Raw genomic sequence first — 24,080 nt, forward strand, 5'->3', positions numbered from 1 at the left:
CCGCAGAGGCCAAAGATCGGCGATCATGGCAGAAAACCATATAGACAGTGAGATGCTGGCTTGGTCTTGGGGACACAGAAAGGATTTAACTTGTAAGTACTTACTCGTATGTGGAGGAGCAGAACGTGCAATGGGGATGGTGGGGATGGAGTCAAAAGAAAGGGCTTGGAAGAGAAACAAAGGGTGTTATGGCCACGAGGGGCTTCAAAAATAACGTGGGTATTTATTGTTGATGATTCTGAAGACAGACGCTCAAAGAAGGAAACAAATGACTCTTGGCGGCTCCTGGGTGGCTCGGTCGGTTGAGCATCTGACTCTTGATTTTGGCTCAGGTCATGATCTCGGGGCCGTGAGTTCTAGCCCTGTGCTGGACATGGAGCCTACTTAGAAAAAGAGGAAACAACTGGAACATCCTGCCCCACGGGTTAGCCTGCACGTCTTTATATGCGTCCAGGCTGTTTTCTGCACATGAACGGTGATGATGACGCCGAGCAAATGTGAGCCAGGTACAGATGTAAGCAGCAGCCCACGTTTTCTCGGTGGGCACTCATGAAGACTGTGGGGGAATGATCGCTCTCCTCTCTTACTCTCGACCAGTCACGTGTTCACCTAACTTGCCCAAACGACTAGCGTGCGGGGGCCCACAGTCAAGTCCCTGTCCACTGACCATGCAGACATTTTGTAGAAAAGGCTTCAATTCTTTTGTAAAAAGGGAAACATACATTGAATATTGATTTGTAAACTGCTTTTTAAAAACAGAAGTCAACAGAAGGGAAGATGAAATGTAAGCACAGTCTGTATTTACGGTTCAGGGCTGCTTCTTCTACAGAAATGGATACGAAATTTGTGATGTTATCACTAATCTCAAGTTTGCATGTAATAATCCTTTTACCATTTCAAAGAGCTAATTATCTTATGAGTAACACAATTAAACCAAAAGCATATTCTTTGAACATCTCGGTTAGTAATGGGATCAATGAGCGAATTCAACAAAAAATGTGAGGTCTTATATTCTAGGCATGGTGCCTAGAACATGTATTATTTCCCTTAATTCTTATGCAAATCCGTGTGTAATTATTATCATTTCAATTTTCAGATGAAGTGAAAGAATTTTCCCCAAGGTACACCAGCTAATAAGGGTACAGTCATGTGGTAGCTTTGTAATGTGCCAACTTGCTGAGCCGAACTGCATTTTCTAGAATTCTCCTTCCGTATGTATCAGTTAGGGCAGGTTACAAAAGACATTTTGTACCAGGTTGCTTTCTTCTCCTAAGAACCTGTGTGATTCTATGGGGCTTACCTGACTGGTCCAGGGCAGTCTCCCCATCTTGCGATCCTTAACTAAAGGCCATTTGCAAAGTCCCTTTTGCCAGGTAACATTAGAGATTCACAAATTCTGAGGGTTAGGAATGTGGACGTCTCTGGTGAGCCATTATTCTGACTACCACAGGCACCATGTAAATAAAATCTTTAAAAAACAAAAACAAACAAAAGAAGGGGCTCCTGGGTGGCTCAGGCATTAAACGTCTGCTTTCGGCTCAGGGCATGATCCCAGAGTCTTGGGATCGAGCCCCACATCTGGCTCCCTGCTCTGCTGGGAGCCTGCTTCTTCCTCTCCCACTCCCCCTGCTTGTGTTCCCTCTCTTGCTGGCTGTTTCTCTCTCTGTCAAATAAATAAATGAAATCTTTAAAAAACAAAAAAACCAAAAACCACAGCACCATGAAATTATTCCTTTTGTGTCTTTTCTTTTAATATAAACTTTTTATTGGAGTATAACGTATGCCATAAGTGTATGGCTCAGTGAATTTTTCACCAAGTGAATACATCCCAGATTATGAAAGAGAATATACCCGAATTCAAGAAGTGTCTCTCCAGTTACTATCCCCACCCTAAGGGTAACTAACCACTATCCTAACTTCTTTTTTTTATTTTTTAAGATTTTATTTACTTATTTGGGGGTGCCTGGGTGGCGCAGTCATTAAGCGTCTGCCTTTGGCTCAGGGCATGATCCCGGCGTTATGGGATCGAGCCCCACATCAGGCTCCTCCACTAGGAGTCTGCTTCTTCCTCTCCCACTCCCCCTGCTTGTGTTCCCTCTCTCACTGGCTGTCTCTGTCAAATTAATAAAATAAAATCTTTAAAAAAAAAGATTTTACTTACTTATTTGAGAGAGAGAGAAAGCACAAGGGGGTGTGGGGAGGGGCAGAGGGAGAGGGAGAAGCAGGCTCCCCGCTGAGCAAGGAGCCCGATGCAGGACTTGATCCCAAGACCCCGGATCATCACCTGAGCCGAAGGCAGATGTTTAACGGACTGAGCCATCCAGGCGCCTCTAACCACTCTCCTAAGCTCTAATGCCACAGGCCTGTTTGCCTGGTTTTGAACGGCATGTCAACGCAATCATGCAGCACGCACTCTTGTGTCTGACTTCTTCGCTCAATCCTTATATTTATGAGTCCTTTATGTTGTACATTCATCCCCATTCCCAATAGTTTACCATTATGAACGAATTCCAATTTCTTTATCCATTCTGCAGTTGATGGGTGTTTGGTTGTTTCCAGTTTGGGGCGATTATGGGTAGTTTTATATGAACGTACTTGAACATGTCTTTCAATGACCACGTGTCCCTTTCTGTGGTACACAGCTGAATAGCAGGACAGCTTGGCCCCCGGGTACACACACATTCAGCTTTAGCAGGAAGTGTGGAAGCCGCAGTCCTGCTCCACACAGACCCCTTACATTCCTTCTTTTTTTTTTTAAGGTTTTATTTTATTTATTTATTTTTTTTAAGATTTATTTATTTATTTATTTGACAGAGAGAGACAGCCAGCGAGAGAGGGAACACAAGCAGGGGAGTGGGAGAGGAAGAAGCAGGCTCACAGCGGAAGAGCCTGATGTGGGACTCGATCCTGTAACGCCAGGATCACGCCCTGAGCTGAAGGCAGACGCTTAACCGCTGTGCCACCCAGGCGCCCCTTAAGGTTTTATTTTTAAGTAATCTCCACACCCAACGTGGGGCTCGAACTTACAACCCCGAGATCTAGAGTCGCATACTCTACCGACTGAGCGACCCATGGATCCCACCCATTCTAAAGCCATTCCTGAGTCCCATCCCTGGCCTCCCTGTTTTCCTGTACCCCGGTGTCCCAGGAGCTGGTGACGGAGTGAGGTCCGGTACTGAGGATCAGACGAATATATCTTGCCTCCTACATGACTTGGTTGAATTTTAAAACAAGGTACTTGTGATGACCCTTGGGTTAAAATGGTGTGTTAAATAAAGGGTTATACCAAAATGACTGCATCACAGGATCCATTCAGAAAATTACTGCGGGGGCGCCTGGGTGGCACAGCGGTTAAGCGCCTGCCTTCGGCTCAGGGCGTGATCCCGGCATTATGGGATCGAGCCCCACATCAGGCTCCTCTGCTATGAGCCTGCTTCTTCCTCTCCCGCTCCCCCTGCTTGTGTTCCCTCTCTCGCTGGCTGTCTCTATCTCTGTCAAATAAATAAATAAAATCTTTAAAAAAAAAAAAAGAAAGAAAAAAAAAGAAAATTACTGCGGTGCTTTGTACCTGGTGGCAGGACAGCAAAGCCTCTAAAAGTGTCAGGTGGGAAAAGAGGACCAGGAAGGTTTAAAAAAAAAAATCCCAGGAGACTGGCAAAAAAAAGAGCTGTTTCCACCCAGCGAAGTATTCACTGGTTGTGGGTTGTATATTCTGCAGCCATGGGTTCTTGTGGGGAGTGAAGAAGGCTCTGGAAAGCCAAGCTTGGCTGGGAGCAGGCAGGCCACGTGTCTCCTGCTTTATGCAGCTGTCAAAGTTTATGTCTGGGTTCTTTGCTGTTGAGTAAACTTTTTACCTGCGGGGTCAAACCATCCCCGTCTTACTGAGACTACCAAGCAGTTAGAATACTTGGGGAGTTGCAAGATTGAGAGATTTCAAAGTGGTGGCAAAGATTTTTTTCTTTTTAAAGAAAAAAGAGAAAGCTGAATAACATATACCCCAGTAGTTCCAAAGTTACTGATTAGAAAGCATTTGTCATTTGGGACCAAGATCCTGTTCAAGGTAAACTAAGTATTTTATTTATCTTGTCATCATGAAGTTGGGTTTCTGGATTATTTACTGCAAAGTGCAAGATGTTCTCCTCTCGTATTCTGCTCTCCGCAAAGCCTTTGTAATTAAATTCTGTGGAGCGTGTGACCTTTGTGAGGTTAGATTTTGGCATAGCCTGTGTTATGGGCTTGTTGCAGGAAATTGTATCCTTTTGCCGTTGTTATGGAAAATGAAGCCCGTCACAAAAATTGTAGGGAACATATCCACTTTGTGATAATTCTTGTGCTCCCGGGATTGAGTTAATTTTGTGTTATATCCTCTGTGTGAGTGGTATGAACACATGGCCTGGTCAGTATACTGGTTTCTGCTGCCTTAAAAGCCAGTTGGAAACCAACCCATGTCTCACCCACTCAAAGCCCGGTTCTTCCAGAGTGCAGGCTGGGTGCTATGGGAAGAAGGGTTGAGCATGTCTTCTGCTCTCCTGTAGCTGACGAAACCCGCTGGGCTTCGGAGCCACGGCTCTGGGAGTCCTGGCCTTGACAGGCAGGCACTCTTCAAGCTTTGGGGGCACATTCTCGCTGTTTCCTTCCCCCAGCTTTGTTTAGGCACTTCTAGGCTGCTTTGTGCTAGTCTCCCAAGACTGGCTGGCCTGGGCAAATACCATCTAGCCTAGATCATTAGAGGATGAGGCCTGCAGCCAGTACCCCCTTCCTTGGAGACCCTGAGGGAGGAAGCGGCTGGCTAAAGGCAAGATTTGGGATTCTGGATTCTTAACTCAAACATCATCTGAACTTCATCTCATTACCAATATTCATATCTGAAACCTTTGGTGCCTTTTCTTTTTTAAACTGATTATTTTGTGTTAAGCAGTGGATTGTGTGTTTTTTTTTTTTCCACCCTGCTCCAGATCAGACTTCCCCATAAATAAAAAAGAGGGACCAGAAAGCTCTGTCCAGCTTGCAAACAGGGAGTTATTTCTGCAGTTGGGTGTCAAATGTCATTAACGGGAAGGCCTTGCGGTAGGCACTTAGCTGTTGCATAACTGGTGACAGGGGAATAGTCCCTGGTGAGATGACCCAGTGACCTTGGTGCACTACCTTCTTCCCCAGCCCCACCTCCTTGGACTTTCCCTCCATCCGCTGTTCTTTCTTGCAGACTTCCTCCTGGGCGTGCTGAGTTTCCCCGCGCTCCCAGCAGCTCCCAGACTCACCTCCCCCTCAGGCAAGGCCAGTTTTCTTGGCCTCCTCCTTTTTGTGATCCAGGCTGTGCTTGCTTGAGGAGAGGTGGGGGAGCCAGGAGAGTGAGCTCTCTCCTGGGAGGGTATGGGGGCGCTGTGTGGCCAGGGAGGAGGCAGAGGCCGAGCCACGTCCACGGGAAAGGCACGACAGGATGTCCCATCCCCATAGTGGTCTGGCGGTCTCCCTAAAGCAGCCTCGCTTCCTGCTCCTGAACGCGCTCTTTCCACACGCCCTTCCTCTCTCCAGGCTCTGATGACTTCGCTCTGCCTTTGAGAGAATGCAGGAGGCCTTTCTTCTGGGGGGCCACTGTGGGGGGAGGCTGTGGAGAGGAAGAAAGCGTTTCTGGTCTTGCCAGCTCTCTTTCTGCTGGCCCTGACGTCGGGGCCGCGTCTCCAGGGATGGCGTGAGCCAACAGGTTGTTGTGGGCTCTCCTCAGACTAAACCACCATGCCATCCAAAAAGATTTATGAGGGAATGTTGAGAGCATAACCATCTCGTATCTGAGGGACGGTCTAGTGGAGCAATTTTTTTTTTTTAACAGCGCGTACTTACCATAAATCAGGCTTCGTCGTCGCTCCAGAGGTACATCAGAGAGCAAAAGAGACAACAAATCTCTCTGCCTGCCTTCATAAAGTGGGAGGAGACGGGCAATAAACACAAATGACGAGCACATTTTACAGCCGGTTAGGTCAAAAGTGCTGCAGAGAAAAGGGAAGCAGGCAGGACAGAAGGGAAGGGGGGGCACAGGGTGAGGGTAAGTTGTACTGTATTTAGGTTAGTCAGGGAAGATCTCACTGAAAATGCAACCTCTAAGCCAAGACTTGTCTGAGGCGAGGAACTGAGCTATGTGGTTTTCTAGGGGAAGAATGTTCCTGGCAGAGAGAACAGCAAGTACAAAGGCCCTGAGGCAGTGGCATGCCTGGAATGCCAGAGGACCGTCAGGGTCAGGGTGGCCAATGTGGCTGGAGCAGAGTGAGAAGAGAGAACAAGAGTGGGACAAGAGGTCACAGAAGCACCAGACAGGCCAGATCATGGAGGCCTTGTAGAACTCAGGCTTCTCCTCTGGGTCAGATGGGAGCCATCAGAGGGTTTTGAGAAGGGAGGACAGATCTGCCTTCAGTTTTAACAGGACCCCTCTGGCTGCCTCTTGAAAACTGGCTGTTGCAGGATAAACAGAAGCAGAAAGACACTTAGGAGGTTGTGCTCATCCAGGTGAGAAGTGCTCATATCCTAGACAGATTTTGAAGGTGAGCTCATCAGGGCTTACCGATGGATTACGTGTGTGATGAAGAGATAATTGGAGGACTTTTGAAAAGGAACTTAATGACTCAGGAAAGGTTCTGTGAAGCAAGGAGTTAGGGATCTAGGTAGTCCTCTTAAGCTAGAGGACCAGATGTACTGAGATAAGGAAGAAATAGGGGCGCAGAGGGAGAGAGAACAGGAGGGCATGCTCTGGACTGAGTTTGAGTGCAGGCATCATCATGGAGAGCTTGAGTACCTACCAGGTACTGGAAGGAAAGAGAAGGCATAATCCATTGGGATAACTAAGGAGAGTTACTGCTGCTGCTGTTTACATGGGTGTGGGCAGAGTTAAAATAAACCCGCTAGGGACTCAAAGGCACGCTGGGTCCCCTCCAGCGGCTCCCATTTGACTCAGAAGAGAAGCCCAAGTCCCGAAGGGCCAGGGGAGGTCGAGGTATGAAAACTGAGAGAGGGTCTCTGTATGGAGAGAGGGCTGTCCCACATGAACCGTGGCTTTTGTTCGAGAACCCACAGCCACCACTAACCTGTGGCTTGGCAGGAAAGGCGCTGGGGAAATAGAAACCCACGCTCACCCTCCTTCCACTCTTCCATCTGCTGCTGGGGCCTCCTATGGCATGACCCCCTGGGAGCCAGAGGACAAGAGAGCTCCCAGCCTGGTCAGCCAGCCTTCCCCTTCCTGCGGATGCCCCGAGGGGAAAAGGGTAGAAAGCAGGGGAACCTACACAGCTTTACAAAGGAAGCCTGGAGTTTGGGTTTAGTGATAGGGAAGGAGACAGGCTTGAATGGAGAATCTGTTCAGTTGTACTTCAGGAAGTGTAAAAGTAGTGATAGGATTAATTGGGTAGGGAGTCAAAGAGACCTTTGAGGAGACTTGTCGGTCACTGAGGGAATGGAGAAAAAAATAATTTTTATCTCATAGTATGGTGTTGGGAGCTGGGCATTGTTCAGAGAGCTTTACAGGCATTCTCTGAAATGCTCACAAGCAGCTCGTGCATTCTAGCTAGCTCATAGCATGAAATAAAACATGTAAACGGGTTTGCAGTGTCCAGGATATAGATACAGTCACCAAATATTATCTACTGTGGCTAATCCCTGTTGGAAAGATGCTTGAAACCCAAGCAGGAACGCTGAGCCGGAGAGTTGGCTCGACTCCTAAGTGGCATTCAAAGATGGACATGTTCTGATCTCCGCTCCCACGTTCCCAAGGTCTCTCTGGTCCAGTCACGCTGTGTTCTCACCAACACCCTGAGAAACATTTCAAAAGAACTGGTGAGACTTGAACACAGACATGGGCCAATGCCTGCAACGTGGGAACACGGAGGGACGGGAGCCGGTGACAAGGGAGAGGAAGGCGTTGCGGAGGGAAGGGATAAATGTGGAAGCCATTTGCTGAAGGAGGCAGGGATGAGTAGCATTAAGGGGACAGCTGGTTGGTCTGGCTTGAAAGGGAAGGAAAGGTCCTGAGGGAAAGATGACACTGTAGGAAGTAGAGGAGGAGCCTCGGGGATCAGGTGCAAGGTCTGCTAGTGACTGAGGGCTCATCAAAAACCAGATACCTTCATTCTGCCGTTTTTTGCCCACAGTCCTCTGGTAACCTATCAAGATACTGACTCTTCTACTTCTAGGGGATTTAGCTCCCAGGAGCCCAGAAACCAAGGATTACCACGCACTGCCTGCCTTAGAGAAGGTTTCCAGGACAATCTTTGTTGAATGAATGGGATGTTTTTGTGTGCACTTGATTTCACTTCTGTGTCCTGATTAAGCTTTGGGGTACCACCCTTCTGTAGGTCCAACGTCATCCACTTTACGCCCCTCGGAACTCTGCCGCTATGGTGCGTGCCTGAGCGGTGCCTGCTGGATGAGATGAGATTCAGTTAGCGTACGTTTGCACAAACATGCTGATAGCAGAATCGGAATCACGTCTACAGTTTTCTTTGCGTGGTGTCCGCTGCGCTCAGATCTCATTATCTCACTCCTTCAAAGCTGCCCCGAACTCTGGTTTGCTCCCCATTTTCCAGATGTGCTTTTCACACTTCATGCTTTCGCGACTTCTAAGCGGTCACTTGGGAAGTCCAGCTGGATTTTTTTTTTTTTCCTTTTTTAAGAGTTTATATCTGTAGGCAAGTCCTGAGATTTTCAAAACCTCAGCTTCCTCATGCTTAAAATGAGAACAAGAGGATCCGGTGCAGAGTTGCCCGTGATAAAGGAGATGGTGCACGTCTTCCTGCATTTCCAGTCTCAGCTCTCATGCACCATCGGTGTGGTCTCGTGTGAGTCGGCTCAGTTCTGGCCCTGATTCCTCCTTTGCGAAATGTGGCAAGGGGAGTCTAAGGCACTTGTGTCCCAGCTGGGCTTGCAGCCTGGCTGTGTGCCCTCAGGCCCTTCTAGCTCTCCCTAGGCCAGCCTCCGCTTTCTCAGCCGGGAAGTGAGCATATTAATGGTGTCTGACTAAGGATTGGTGATGTTTATCCAGGAGAGGTGTTAGCTGCCAAGGACGAACACATTCTAGCTCTCTTGTGGTGGAGAAGGGTGACCGTGTCACAGATGTTGTCACCGGCTGTTAAGATCTTCTGGCCCCTGCTTCTCTAGCAACTTTTCTAGAATTTGACTCTCCATATAGCTTGCCCATGGTGCAACTCAAGTTATTTCCATTTACCCCGAGGCAAATCTTAGCGTTTGCATTTCGAGTGGTTTGGGTTCAATTGGCGGGGAGGGGGGGTGTATACAAGATTTGTGCTTTGTTCGGAGACTCCTGGCAGGGCCCTCACTGTGGAGCTGCTGATGGGACAGTGTATCTCCTTTTCCAGGTGGCAGAAGTGGGAATCAAATCTGGGTCTCTGTCACTTGAGAGTTGAACGGGGAACATATTCTGCCTCTTGCCAGAATCTTTGTGTTTCTCTTTCAAATCTACAAGCGGTACTTGTCATGGACATCAGAGTAGGTTGTAAACGGACTAACTAGCAGGGCTTTTGCAAAGGAAAACTGTCCTCACTTCTGATGCCTCATAATGGTTACCCAGCTGCCCATACAGGAATTGTAGTTTTAGACAATGACCAGTACTCGAGATATAAATTCTTATATGTCTGGGGGGCTATCTTTTACTTTTATGATATTGTGACAAAGTGAAATATGTTGGAGCACCTGACTGGCTCAGTCAGTGAATTGTGGGACTCTTGATCTCGGCGTTCTGAGTTCAAGGCCCACATTGGGTGTAGAGATTGCTTAAAGAGAACATCTTTCAACAACAAAACAAAACAAAACAAAACAAAAAACCCAAAGTGAAATATGCAGCTCCTGGGTCAATCTTGGAAAGTTTAAATCCTCCCTTTTTTTATGTCCTCCTCACTTGCTAACGTGGGTAATCTCTAGCATCAGATCATACTGTCCCACAAAATGCACTGTAACTTCAAAGGCTCAAGTTGTGCCAACTATTCATTTTAACAGATGAGCTCCAGCCTGTATGTCCTATCTTAGCTGGTGGCACAACCTTGGCCTACTAAGCCCCAAACTTGAGACTTTTGTGGCTCTTCTCGTTCTACTTCATCTTGTTGACTTAGCCTTCCATGTGTTTCTGATCCCGTCTCTGCCTCTTTGTCCCTATGTCTATTGTCCTAATGCATCTTCATTTCTTCCCTGTTTAAAGGGTCATCTAAGTGGTTTTCCTGCTTCTTGGTCCTAATACTCTCAAATCAATCCTAAAATTAAAACAGACCCTTCTTGGCTTAGAATCTTTCGATTGCTCCCAATTCTTAAACTTTTTTTTTCTTCTTCTTCTCAATTTTAACTTCTTCGTGGGTCCCATCCACACCTCCAAAGTCACCCCAAATAGTCCATACTAAATTTGCGTTCCTTACACTTGAAATGTTACTCATGTCTTGGCCCTTTGTCGTTCAGATTCCTGGAATCCCGCTCCACACAGAAGTTGGGAAGGCTCAAACTTCTCTAACAACTCTCCCTCCCACAGGCAGGTTGATCTCTCTCTGCCTTAAATTTTATCATTATTTGCTTACATTCATTTCTCCTTAAAGACTCTGAAGTCTTTGATGGCAAAGATGTGGCTTATTCTTTCATTTTTTTTTTTTTGTCTCCATCACTTGGTAATGTTTGCTGAATTAACATATAAAAAACATTACTGATGCACTTGTCTGAACATGTTTGGGTTGTTCATTCACATACATATAGAAGAATTTTTGTTACCTGGTGTAAATAATTATAAAAACTAGCACAGACATGGTGCTTATTACTATAGGCCAGGAACACATATTAACCCACAGGGTTGTAAATACTCACAACCCTACGAAGTAGGCACATATATGATTTACAGTTTACAGGTGAGGGGAAACTGAGGCTTAGAGGTTAAGTGACTTTACTCAGAGTCACACATCTGATTGTGGCACAAGACCCAGGGTCAGTCCCACCTAAACCTGAGCTGAACCACACTATGTTTAACCTCCACATGCGGTGAGGGTTATTACATTGAGTAGGAATTACAATGACAATGTATACTCCAAGGAGGGTAGGGATCTTTGCTTTGCTCAGTGCTGTTCTTTAGGGCTCAGAATAGGATGCCCTGGACGTGCTGAGTGATGAACCCAGTTAGGCCAGAAGCCTAGAACAGCAATTAAAAGAGACAAAAATCCTTGTCCACTGCTCCAGTTTCGAATCCTAATTACACACGGTTCCTCTCGCGTGTTCCCCCAAATTTCCTGCTTCTCTTCCTGGGAATGGGCTGCTGCCTGTCCGTACTGACCGCTTCCTCCCACCCCTTTTCCCCATTCGGCTAAGTCACCGCCGGTTCCAGGCTGTTTTCCCTGACTAGCGAGGTTTACATACTCTGCGACGTACTGCATTTTCCTTAACCCTTTCTGTCTGCTGGACTGCTGGACTCTCCCAGGACTGCGGCTCGGTCTTATTTAGTCATCCTTCCGTCCGGGTGGACGTTTGCCCTGTCCTCCAAGACGCAGACGGTCCGTGTGCGCGGACCCCTGGTCTCCCCCCAACCTGTGGCTTCCCCCCATCCGTCCTCCCCTCCCCGGGGAAAGCTTCGCGGGCCGACGTTCTCCTCTCTGGGGATGGCTCAACTCTCAGTTTTACGGGTCTCGCGTCCTCCAAGCGAGCGATCTTTCGTGGGGGGCAAGCACACCGGCCCCAAACGACTGTCCGAGAAACGTCCCTTCAGAGAGCCCGAAGCGGGCGACCCCGCCAGACCCGCTGCGCGTCCGGAGCCCCTGCGGGGAGCGGCTCCGCTCCGGCGGGGGCACGGGAACCTGTCCCCACCCCCGCCGCGCCCCCGGCTGGCCCCCGCCCCCGCGCGCCGCCCGACCTCCGCCCCAGCGCCCGCCCAGCAGCGAGCCCGGCCGCCGCGCTGCCGCCTCACAATGGCCGGGTGCCGCCTCACCGCGCGCAGGGATCCCGGCCACGCGCGCTCCCCGCCCCCACCCGCCGCCTGCCCGGGCCCGGGCCTTCGCCCACCCTCCACGTTCCCCTTGCGGCGGCCCTGACACGGGGGAGAAAGAGGTGCGTCCAGCCGCCCTGGTCGCGGCCCCACCGTCGGTCGGACGGGGGCGCGGGCGGTCGCCGCGCGGGGACTACTTTCCTTGCCGCGGAGGGACTACTTCGCGGAGGCATCGGCGTGGAGGCGCGCACGGCATGGCGGCGGCGGCGGCGCGCCAGAGGTAGAGGGACGCCGGCCCGCTCAGGCCTCGGCGCGGCCTACACGCTTCGCTCGCCCGCTCCCGCCCCGCGCCCCGCGCCCGGCCATGGCGGAGCCCTCGCCCGCCCGACGCCCGGTGCCTCTCATCGAGTCGGGTAAGACGCGCCGCCCGAGCCCTCCCCGCGGCGCCCCCGGCCACGGCCGCGGCCCCCTCCCCGCCGCCGCGCCCGCTCTTGACCCGACTCCCCGTCTTCCCGCAGAGCTGTACTTCCTCATCGCCCGGTACCTATCGGCCGGCCCGTGTCGGAGAGCCGCCCAGGTGAGTGCCGGCCCCGCGGGCCGCGGCGGCGGCAGTGTCCGGGCCCCGGCCGCGCCGCCGCCTGGGGTCGCGGGTGGAGGGCGCCGGGTGGACCCGGGTGCCCCCCGCCCCCCTAACTGCGCGTCTCGTCGGCTGCAGGTGCTGGTGCAGGAGCTGGAGCAGTACCAGGTCTGTGCTTCGTGGCGCCCGCCGCACCCGCCCAGCCGCGTCCCCTCCGTGACCCCTCCCTACCCTGCCGGGGCCGCTCGCCCAGCTCCCCACCCCAGCCCACCCCACCGCCCCCCGTCCGGCCCCCCGCCCGACCCCGCGCGGTGGTCACTCGTGTGCGTCTCGTGCCTTTACAGTTGCTGCCGAAGAGGTTGGACTGGGAGGGCAATGAGCACAACAGGAGCTACGAGGAATTGGTGAGATTTTTGACATTTCCATCCCCGTGTTTCCGAGCACCCGCTCCCCGCCCCCTTGTCGGGGCTCCTACTCCTGGGGTGAAGTGGCTGAGCGGTGCTCGAGGGCGTCCCCGGGATAGCGGGACTCCCTCGGCAGGTTTGGTTTTGTTTTGGGGCGGCCGGGTTTGTTTTGGGAGGAAACGGCCCTGGTGGGTGGGAGGGGTGGCTGGCGGGAGGTGGGGGCGACCCTGCGCCGCGGTTTGCGGTGGGGTGGGTCCCCAGGTGCGGCTGCCTCTGCTGAGAGCCGGGGGCGCGCGTGCGCGCGGGCTGGGTGGGGGGGGCCTCCAGCCACTCAACGAGCTGCTCTCATCCTTCTGTTTTCGTACCCGACTTGTAACTCGACCTCTGATTGGTCTTCACTCTTTTGCCCCGCCCAGCTCCTCTAACCACTTGTTCCCTAGGAATAGAATCGTTGGTGTCTGAGAGGTGGAGAAATGTTCCTCTCTTTAGCATGTTTTTCTTCCCCCTCAGCAGCGTCATAAAAATCTTGCTGCTGTGACAGTACGCCACTCCTCCAATACTTTTGCGTCTCTAAACTGTACAATAGTTGAATGCCTTAGAAAACTTATTTTGTATTGACCTTGCTGTACGTAACTTAACGTAGGCCCTAACTGTGCAGCTTCTCATTTTAGAGCACGATTAGCGTAGATTACATTTCTCCTTTCATTGCACCTTGTCAACTTTTTGAGTTGCTCTCACAGTATAGAATTCGGTCTTATCCACTGGTTTGTCCTTTGAAATTAAACATTCTTTAGGAAAATATCTTTGCCAACTTGTGTATTGGGTAAAAGGATTTCTTTAGTTGCCAGGCTGTATCAGCACCTTGTACGAGCAAAACAACGGAGGACAAAATGAAAACTCCTGAATGGCCTTTTACCACAGTGCTAATACCTGTGATAGAGTTGGTAGTAGGATATGATCACTGTTCCTGGATTAAGCAAAAGGACAAAAAGCAAACTAGGGGATTTGTCATCTGTATACGAACAGTTAAGTATTATTGACCAAGTCTGGAGAAAGGATTCTATTTCAGTCGTCAATTTTAATATTTACTGATGTAGAGTTTTTTGAAGCAAACACTTAAAAGTGAATAGTATTGCCAAGAAAGTGAGTTCTAAAAATTCTGCATCATGGCAGAATTGAATTTGTTATTTTGATATTTAAGTCTTGGAAACGTTTGAAGGACTACTTGTTTTACATCTTCTGGTGAGAGAAATTAGTGTTATCAGGGAAGTGGAAGAGCATTATTAACAGGGTAGTTGTACTGTGGAAGAGATAATTGTGTAAATTTTGAGCTCCTATAACTACTGGAAAGCTTTTCAAATATTACATTTTTGGTTTTTCTGTTAGAATTCCTTAAAACTGTACTTAAAATTCTGCTTAAAATTACCCCAGATCTCTGTGATACGTTCCTGTGGTGTGGCAGTGAGCCAGGTCATCTCTCATCACCTGGTTCATTGGGTCTGGTGGATATCTCTTTGTCCTTTGGCTTCCTCTGCCTCTAGCTTCTCCTAGCACTAAATGACAGAGGATGAGCTTCTTGTATACAGGAGAGCTTTTCTTTTGTCAGAGTATGTGAGTAGCGTCTAATTCTCCAAACCAAGTCCACTTTTCTTTTAATTAAGCAGTATTTCAGATATACACAAATAAGAATAATGTAATGAACCCCGTTGCCAATTTGCTGTCTTTACTTTGGCTTCTATTTGAAGTATTTTTTATAAGGTACCAGTGGAAATCTTTAAACATAGAAAAATAAAGAGTAATGAACCATCCACTAGGTACTCCTTATCAGCCTCAGTGATTAGCAAAGAATGTTGCATCTGTTAGCTCCCTCCCCTAGGCTGTATTGTTTTAAAGCAAATTCCAGACATTCCTTTATTTTATTGGTTAATGTGCTGAAGTATTTTAAAGTAAATCTGGACATTACATTTTCTTTCTAAATTCTGCCGAGTGCATCTCGAGAAAATTGAACGATTATTTCTTAGACCGCCACTGTGCCAGTGTCACATTTATAATCCAAAGAATAATATTCTTTGATGATACATATGTAGGTTTATTTATATATTTTGTCCATATTCAGATTTCCTCTTGTTCCTTGGATTTCTTTTTATATTTAGTTTGAATTAGGCTTTAGGTAAGGTCCATGTGTTGTACTGAAATTATTTTTCATTTCTTTTTCATCTTCCATAGTTTTTTCTCCTGTGCCATTGATTTCCTGAAGACACTTGTGTCGGTCAGCCTGTAGAGTGTTTCACCTTTGGGTTTTGTCTGATAGTTTCCTTATGCTGTTTGTTTCCTTGTGTTGTTAAATTTACTCCTTTTTGTCAGTAGTTCTTATTCTTGGATCAGAACCATCTGGGGAGCTTTATAAAATCTGGATGCACAGGCCATGTCCCATACAAATTAAATCAGAATTTTTGTTTTGGGACTGGACATTGCTGGTTTTTGAAAGCTTTCAGGTGATCCAGTGTCACTGCTTACGAAGTTTCAGTTTATCTTAGACTTGGGACCATGTTGTCATTCCAACCTGTACTTTGGAAGCAAGAATCTTTTTTATATTTCTTTAAAGAATTGCGATTTATCTGCATTAGCAGTTGGGGCTGTGAATTCGTAAAGTGTAACTGGGGTGTTCATGATTTATAGGTGGTGAACATGAAAGAGAAAGAAGAAAATGGAGCTATAGAATGGGGCACAGGAGGAAAGACGTAATTTGTAAAGGAGGAGCATGTTTAAAATAAGGCGAACGTGATTCTATAGACTTAGTAATTGAGTAACATGCAATTTTGTAGGCCTCTGTCTTCCTTAACCAGTAAATAAAATCAGAAAATCCTTATATTGGAGTCTCTTGTTAGAGGATTTATTGTCATTATGCTTTTTCTTTTAAATGTTAAGTAGGCTTTTAAGGAAAAGACTTAAAAGTTATTTGTATTGAAATACAAAGTTTATTAGGGTTGTAAGTAGTCATTTTTCTTAAATCTTTAAGTTCATTTATAAATCTTATAGATTCAGTAATATTTCTAGAAATAAGTAATTTTATTTTTATTGATGTTTAATTTGTAATATAATCTGAAGATATTTAACATCACTTAATTGTCTTAATTAAATTTCCTTGAGCATTTCACACTGTGGTACGAATAAATGATTATTTCAGCCACCTCAGGATTACAAACTTCATCAAATCTAAGCATACATTTTCCCATGTTCTCATTTTCTAAGTATGTCTCCTGTAAACAGCATATAGTTTTATTATTCAGTCTTTTACTTGGAGTCTTTATTTATAATTTAAGTAAGTAATTAAATATAATTATTTAAATAAAATTGTGTTAAGTCTACCGGGTATCTTTTATATATGTTCCCATTTCTTTATTTCTCTTGTCTTTTGGGTTAATTATTGAACTATTTTTTATTGCTTTTTAGGTATATATCCTCTTATTATTTTAGCGGTTACCCTAGACGTTATAATATGTGTTGACCATGTATGTTAGTTACTTTACCACTTCCCAAATAAATTAAAACTGTTAATTCTTATCCTCCTGTCCTTTGGGCTATTATCATATTTTACTTTTACATATATTGTAAATTTTTCCAGATGTTACTGCTGTTGTTTTAAAGTTAATACTCATTTGCTTACCTACTGTCTACCTTTTCTGGTATTTTCAGTTCCTGCCTATCTTCCCATGTATCTTATCTGTGATTATTTTTCTTCAGTCTGGACAATTCTGTTACTTCTTTGAATGAAGGTTTGTTGGCAATGGCTTTGATTTTCCTTTTTCTTATTTATTTATTTTTTTGGTTTGAAACATTTTGTTTTGTCTTTATTTTTAAAAGTTGTTTTAAAGGTGAAATTCTGGTTGGTGCTTTTCTCCCCCCCGCTTCCCTTTCAGCACATTAATACTGAAAAATTGGCAGTCTTACTGTTTTCTCCTTTCAAGATAATGTTTTTTTTTTCTTTTCTGGTTGCTTTTTAAGATTTTCATTTCGTTTTTGATTTTCAGCAGTTTTACTGCGATGTACTGTAGTTGTTATCTATTGCTGCATGACAGGTTACCCCAAAACTTAGTGGCTTAAAACAATGCAGATTTATTATTATTCCAGAGTTTCTGTAATTAGAAGTCCAGGCACAGTTGAGCTGAGTCGTCTCCGTCTCTGTCAAGATTGCAGTCCAGGGATTGGCAAGCTCTGGGGTTTCAGCTGAAGACTTGACTGTAGGAGGGTCTGTTTCCAAGCTCACCAGGTTTTTGGCTAGATTCAGTTCTCAAGTTATTGGACTGAGAAGTCTCGGTTCTAGTTGTCTGCTGGCTGCCCTCAGTTCCTTGCTACTTGTCTGTCCAACAAGGCAGCTTGCATCATCAAAAGATGAAAGCTGGCCAGGTGGTAAGAGTCTGCCAGTAAGACAGAAGTCACAGTCTTTTTTTTTTTTTTTTTTTAAGATTTTATTTATTTATTCGACAGAGATAGAGACAGCCAGCGAGAGAGGGAACACAAGCAGGGGGAGTGGGAGAGGAAGAAGCAGGCTCATAGCAGAGGAGCCTGATGTGGGGCTCGATCCCATAACGCCAGGATCACGCCCTGAGCCGAAGGCAGACGCTTAACTGCTGTGCCACCCAGGCGCCCCAGAAGTCACAGTCTTTTGTAACCTAATAATGGAAGTGGTATCCCCTCAGTGTTGAGTGTATTCTGTTGGTTAGAAGTAACTTACTCAAAGGGAAGGGATTTGGGATTTCACAAGGTTGTCAGTACCAGGACGTGGGGATCGTTGGACGCCATGTCAGAAGTTGCTTTCTACATGCACCTAAGTAGATTTCTTTGCATTTACTCTGCTTGAGGTTGTTCAAACTTCTTGAATCTGTGGGATATGAAATTGTCTAATGTGTAATTAAAGTCATAAGTGGAAAGAATGGAAGAATGAGGCAGAAGAAATATTTTGAAGAGGTGACGGCTGAGCATTTTCAACGTCTGGGCCTTCTCTGGGTCCACTGTTGACTACTCTCCCTCTCTTGATCATGGGTCGAGTTTGGCTTTGTGTATTCCATCATCTTTTGAAGTATGCTGGGCTGTTTTGTACTAAAAGAGTAGAGGTTGAGGTAATACAATTAGCCCCAGAAAAGGATGCACCCTTTTTCTCTCAAGTTCTTAATGTGAGGTGCTGGTACGTCTAATTTGTGTCCTGTCTGGTTGTCTCTGTGTTCTGTTGCAGCTTTAGTTGCATTTGGTCCATCACTAGCTTCACATAGCTTCAGGGTTGGATCAGGACTTTCCCTTCCAGCAGAGTTTGGGGTTTGCGCACTGGTGAGATTCCTGAGTGAGCGAGTCTGTTCTTTTTAAGTAGGTTCCACATTCAGCATGGAGCCCAACTGAGGTTCTGAACTCCTGGAGAAGTCTGTATTTTATAGCCAGGTTGTCAGCTTCCCAAACCTGGAAAGAGCTTGCTCTGTTTTATAGCCTGATAGCCAGCTTTTGGGGTTGCTGAGGAGATCTCTTTCCTCTCCGGTTGGGCCCTTGGCTTTCTACTCTGTTTTCCTATCCCTAACTGTCAGAGGGCCTCTGGAGTGCACTTGTAGCGGACTGGGTCTTCCCCAGCTGCTCAGCATCCCGTTTTTGGCCCTGCGCAGTTGGTGAAGGCCCACGGGGAGAATTGGGGTGGTGTAGACACTCTGACTGAGGGCCCTCAGCATTCTCATCAGGCATCAGACATGCCAGCCCACAGGTGGCTGTGAAGTTTAAAAGTTTAGCAGATTTTTCCTTATCTGTGGTCCGTTTTTCCTGCCCCTCTGCTAGGGATGAAAGCAGCTGTGAATCTTTTTCTGGTCACAGAAGGGCTCACCAGTTTCTGGGGTGTAGTTGATGTCGACTTGTTTTCTCAGCCCTGTGATGGGTTTAAAAATTATTTTCAAGCTAGTCCAACCTGTTCTCATTGTTAAAGTGAGGGCAGTAGCCTCACACATCATCTCCTTTTAATAGTTGAAATAAATGACTACTTTCAACTTAACAAAATTATGTGGGACATGTAACTGTCTGCAGTCCTCCGTGGGTACACTTAATTGTCCTTTCTGGCACATAGTCGGCTTTCACCGTTCATTGAAAGAATTAATGTGGGTGGCTGAATGCTTAGTATATTTTCCTGTTGAGAACCAGTCATCATCAGTTTGGTTATTAAATGATTTTTTTAATGATCTTTGATTTCTTAAAATCTCTCCGAGACCTGTGCTTCATTTGTAGGTCAGAGCAACGTTCAGCACTGGAATGGCTGTGAGATACATGGAAGTTGTACATCCCTTTTTTTTTAAGTTCCTTAGACTGTTTCATTAGGAAGGTACAAAATAGAATCCTTGAGTGATATGGACTCTCTTTCTTTTCTTACGTAGAAATGCAAAAGTGACATTTTGAACACAAAACTTTTGTGTTATAGTTATGTAATAACCATAGCAGCGCAGGATGAATTATGCATGCGGTATTCAGAATTTGGTGGAGACTTTGACTTTGCTTATTATTTGTAATGGGGTAAGTGAATGAGATTTGAATGGGAGACTCTTTAATTGCTTAGAAAAAATTCTCTATGTTGATTTTAATCCGTCTGCATATATTTGGCTTAAAAACTTCTAGTGGCCACTTTGGCTCTAAACCTCTTCAAATACTCCTTGATTATCTTGTTACTTGCCATTTTTATTAGGATGCAGTACAGCTGGTTGCAAGGATCCGGTGATGCTAGAGAGTTGTGAACTAGACAGCCAGGGTTCTTATTTTTAGCTTTGCCATTTCTTAGCTCTTTGCTACTGAGCAAGTTATTTGATGCCTGTGCCTGGGTTTTCTCATCTGTAAAATGCAGATGAATATTTGGGGTTGTAATAAGTTAGTGTATGTGAAGTGCTTAGAACAGTGTCAGATAGAAATCACTGTGTAACATGTTAGCTGTTATCATTAGTGAAGAGTTAAATTAGTCAAAACCTTAAAAGACTTAAAAGTGTACTTTGTACATTTTAAGTGTGCAGTATTACCTGTTCTTTTTGCAAATGTGGAATCTGAAGTCTTAGAAAGTACCTTGTCCAAGGTCCTATAACTAGTTAGATAGGGCTAGCTAGTACTTTCAACCACATTGCCTGAGGGTCAGGAGAGTCTGCTGCCCTCTTACTCTAGTATCTGTTAGTTAAATTATCATTGGTATATTTCAGGCTGGATTCCACATTGAGAAACTTTTGCTGGAGAAAAGACCTTGTGACAGAGCCTCAATTTAAAGCCTTACATTTTGCCCGTATTAATACGTAAATGTTTGAGGATCTTGGTAGTGGTCTTAATGTGGGGGGGGGGTAACAGAAAGGTGATGTAATTAGTTCATTAGTCTTTTCTCTGTAATCTGACCAAAGAGTGTCCTAATATTAAATAAAATTTGCTAATGTTTATTGTAGAATATTTAGAAAATGCAAAAGCAAAGAAAAAATAGAAAAATCATGAGAGCGAGAAGTGTTTATTTTTCTTCTACTCTGACAAAAATAGGATCTTTTTTTTTTTTTTTTGAGAGCACGCAAATGAGAGCATGAGGGGGGAGAGGGAGAAGCAGGCTCCCCACTGAGCAGGAGCCTGACACGGGGCTCTACCTGGGACCCTGATATCATGACCTGAACCGAAGGCAGATACTTCACCGAATGAGCCACCCAGGTGGCCCCCAAAATAGGATCTTTAAAAAGTTAATATTTTGTGAATTCCTTTCCATTTCTCTAGAAAATTTTATCTAACCATTTGTTTGTTGGACATTTGGTTGGTGTCTGGGTTTTTTTCTATTAGTGATTCTGTGAATACCAAAGATCTGTGTATCTGCATTTATTTACATCTTCTGTAATTGTCACTTGTCATAAATTTCTAGAAACTTAATAATTGAATAAAATAGTTTGTGTTTTTTTTAGTTTGTTTATTTATTTATATGTAAATATGAGCTCTGCCCTCAAGGTGGGGCACGAACTCAGGACTCTGAGACCTAGAGTTCCATGCTCTTTTTTTTTCTTTTCTTTTTTTAAAGATTTTATTTATTTGACAGACATCCAGCGAGAGAGGGAACACAGGCAGGGGGAGTGGGAGAGGAAGAAGCAGGCTTCCAGTGGAGGGGCCTGATGTGGGGCTCGATCCCAGAACGCGGGGATCACGCCTTGAGCCAAAGGCAGACGCTTAACAGTGGAGCCACCCAGGCGCCCCAGTCCCATGCTCTTCTGACTGAGTCAGCCAGGTGCCCCTCAGTAGCTAATGTTTGAGTCATTTTTTGCCAAGTACTGCACAAAAGTTAAGAGCTTCAATCTATATAATCTCATTTACTTTTAGCAATCCTATTACCTTGTCTGTATTGTGATTTCCTGTTTGAAATGAAACTGGAAGGGGTAAGTAACTTCAGTGAGGTTATATTCCTAAGGGGCAGATCCAGCTGCAAGCCTGCTTTGTGTGATACTCATTCACGAATGTATGATGCATTTGTTCAGTAAATGAAAGCCTATTGTATTCAAGGTTCCAGGGAGACCAGTGTGGATGAGATGGACAAGGCTCCTGGTTTCCTGGGGCTTTACACTCTAGGGGTAACCAGAAGTATCAGGCAAGTTACTGTAATAAATTCACATAGGTGATGGGGATTGGGAAGGAGGGGTGGGGAGGGACAGCTTTTGTCCGTGGAGTGACATTTGACTTGAAGGATGAAGAAGGAAAGTGAAGCCACAAGAGGATCAGAGGAAAGAGTGGTTGCCGTCAGTCTTAAAAACCTGTATAGCTCTTTGCTGCATCGACTGCGAGAGTGAAGACCATTATCAGCCATCAGACTGTCGACATTCAAGAAGATGTCAACATCACTCTGAACGACACGGTGTTACTATGAAGGGCCCCGGAGGAACCCTGAGAAGGGACTTCAGTCACGTCAATGTAGAACTCAGTCTCCTTGGAAGAAAAAGAAGAGGCTGTGAGTTGACAAATGGTGGGAACTAGAACAGAACTGGCTACTGTCCGCACTATCTGTAATCATGTACAAAAGGTGATCAAGGGTGTTCCCCTGGGCTTCCATCACAAGATGAGATCTATGTATGCTGCCCTCTCTGGCAACGTTGTTATTCAGGAGAATGGTTCTCTTGTTGAAATCTGAAATTTATTGGGTGAAAAATTTATTTGCAAAGTTTGGATGAGGCCAGTGTTGCTTAGTTCTGTGTATCAAGCCCAAGAAGATGAGTTAATTCTTTTTTTTTTTTTAAAGATTTTATTTATTTATTCGACAGAGATAGAGACAGCCAGCGAGAGAGGGAACACAAGCAGGGGGAATGGGAGAGGAAGAAGCAGGCTCATAGTGGAGGAGCCTGATGTGGGGCTCGATCCCAGAACGCTGGGATCACGCCCTGAGCCGAAGGCAGACGCCTAACCGCTGTGCCACCCAGGCACCCCAGATGAGTTAATTCTTGAAGGAAATGGCATTGAACTTGTATCAAACTCAGTTGCTTCGATTCAGCAAGCCACAACGGTAAAAACAAGGATATCAGAAAAATTTTGGATGGTATCTACGTTTCTGAAAAAGGAACAGTTCAGCAGGCTGATGAATAAGACAGAGGTTGTCTAGCTACAGAAACAGCAAGATGCCAGATGATTTTTCAGACTTATTTGTGATATTTTAAAGTTGCAATAAAAGCTGTATTGATTTGGGGCTTTTTCTTAAACAATAATCCTTTCCAACTATTTGGCAATGAAACCATTGCAGAAGTAAAACAAACAAACCCGGAAAACCCTGTATAACCTCTGACCCAGCAGTTACATGCTTAAGACTTTTTTTTTTTTTTTAAAGGAAGTTTGTTTTGTGGCTGTTGATAATTCATCTTTTCTGAATTGCCTTTTTGTATCTCTTACCTGCTTTTCTACTGCTGTCTTACCATTTTTAAGAATTCTTCATCTCTCTAGGTTCCTTTAGTCGGCCATGTGTTCTAGGTTCCTGTCCCAGCTTGCAGGCTGCTTTTAGTTTTTGTTGGGAACTTCTGTTTTGTTTTTACAGAGGTTTAAGATTTTTACTTTGGTTATGTCTCTTAATCTTTATTTTGTCTTTAGAGTTGTCCTTAAAGCCCTTCTGCACTCAACGATTAATATTATAAAAGGCATTACTATGTATCTATTCATCATTATTTTTTCAGTCCATCTGTAGTTTCTTTGTAATGTCTTTATGTTCAGTTGATTTGAGCATATGGTTGGTGTAAGGTGTGAATCTAGCCTTTTCCAGATTGTCAGTTTGCAGGTACCATTTTGAGTCTTCTGTGCTTTCTCTACAGGGACCGTGGTCATCATCGTGTACTACATTCTTGGTGACTTTCATCTAGACTTTCTTCTCCATTTCTGTAACATTCTATACTGTTAGTGATCGGATTTTATAATACATTTCTTATTAGAATGGTTTATCAAATTCCCTTTGCTCAGCATTTTAGCTCAAAAAGAAGATGATCCTTAAATACACAGTGTTATGCTTTAAGCCAATTAGGAAGGAATTGGTTCTGAACTCTACCTTGAACCAGTAGCTGTGCAGTTATGGGTGCTTTCTGTCTTGTTATTCGTTTGGGGAATTATATTTCTATTCTGAATGATTTAATTGTATTTACTGAAGAATTATTTCATACATTTCAGGACTCTGCAGCTAAACTTAGAATCTGCGTCAAGTGCAGGGCTTTCGTTTGACTCTTCGTAAGCTCTTGTTTTGTTTGTATTGAATTTTATGAATTTGTTTTAAAGACATAGCTAAAATGAGTAGGTTTTATTTCTGTTGGTCTTTTAGAATTTAGCAGACTTCTTGATGAAATGATAAACTAAGTCTGGCTAGAAGGTGTTTTGCATTAATATTGAAAACTGTGGTCTTTGCTATGTTCATGTGGCTGAAATTGTTACTTGACCAGTGCTTGACTATTTCATATCTTCTGTAGGCTGTAGCATGTTTAAAACTCATACATTTTGGAGTGTCCTGTCTCTTCTGTTTTAATACCTCTTGTGAAATATTAAAAAAAAACAAAGGGGTCATTGACATAAAGATATTTATGTCTTCATTAAGTTCCAAGAAGGACCCAGACTTTAATTAGTCTTCACACAGGTTTATTTTAATTATGTTCTGCTTAGAAAATTCAGTTACTTT

The 24,080-nt window shown here is 45.3% G+C and overlaps 1 protein-coding gene and 1 long non-coding RNA gene across 2 annotated transcripts in view; one reads left to right on the forward strand and one right to left on the reverse strand.

The window, feature by feature from the left end:
- Positions 1–5,007: 5,007 nt before the first annotated feature.
- On the reverse strand, positions 5,008–6,274 carry LOC121100459. The gene is made up of 2 exons (XR_005832248.1): positions 5,839–6,274; positions 5,008–5,605 (listed from the first exon to the last, which is right to left on the reverse strand). It is a non-coding gene; the product is annotated as an uncharacterized LOC121100459 (long non-coding RNA).
- A 5,777-nt stretch (positions 6,275–12,051) lies between these two features.
- The window catches only part of BRWD1 (bromodomain and WD repeat domain containing 1), a 111,459-nt gene continuing 99,430 nt past the window's right edge, over positions 12,052–24,080 (forward strand). Inside the window, exons 1-4 of the mRNA XM_040621894.1 lie at positions 12,052–12,357; positions 12,463–12,521; positions 12,660–12,689; positions 12,866–12,925. Of these exons, the coding sequence (XP_040477828.1) occupies positions 12,309–12,357; positions 12,463–12,521; positions 12,660–12,689; positions 12,866–12,925 (198 nt within the window). The 5' untranslated portion in view covers positions 12,052–12,308. The remainder of the gene's footprint in view (positions 12,358–12,462; positions 12,522–12,659; positions 12,690–12,865; positions 12,926–24,080) is intronic.

Source organism: Ursus maritimus, unplaced genomic scaffold (genome assembly GCF_017311325.1).
Source record: "Ursus maritimus isolate PB19 unplaced genomic scaffold, ASM1731132v1 scaffold_4, whole genome shotgun sequence".
Lineage (NCBI taxonomy): Eukaryota > Metazoa > Chordata > Mammalia > Carnivora > Ursidae > Ursus > Ursus maritimus.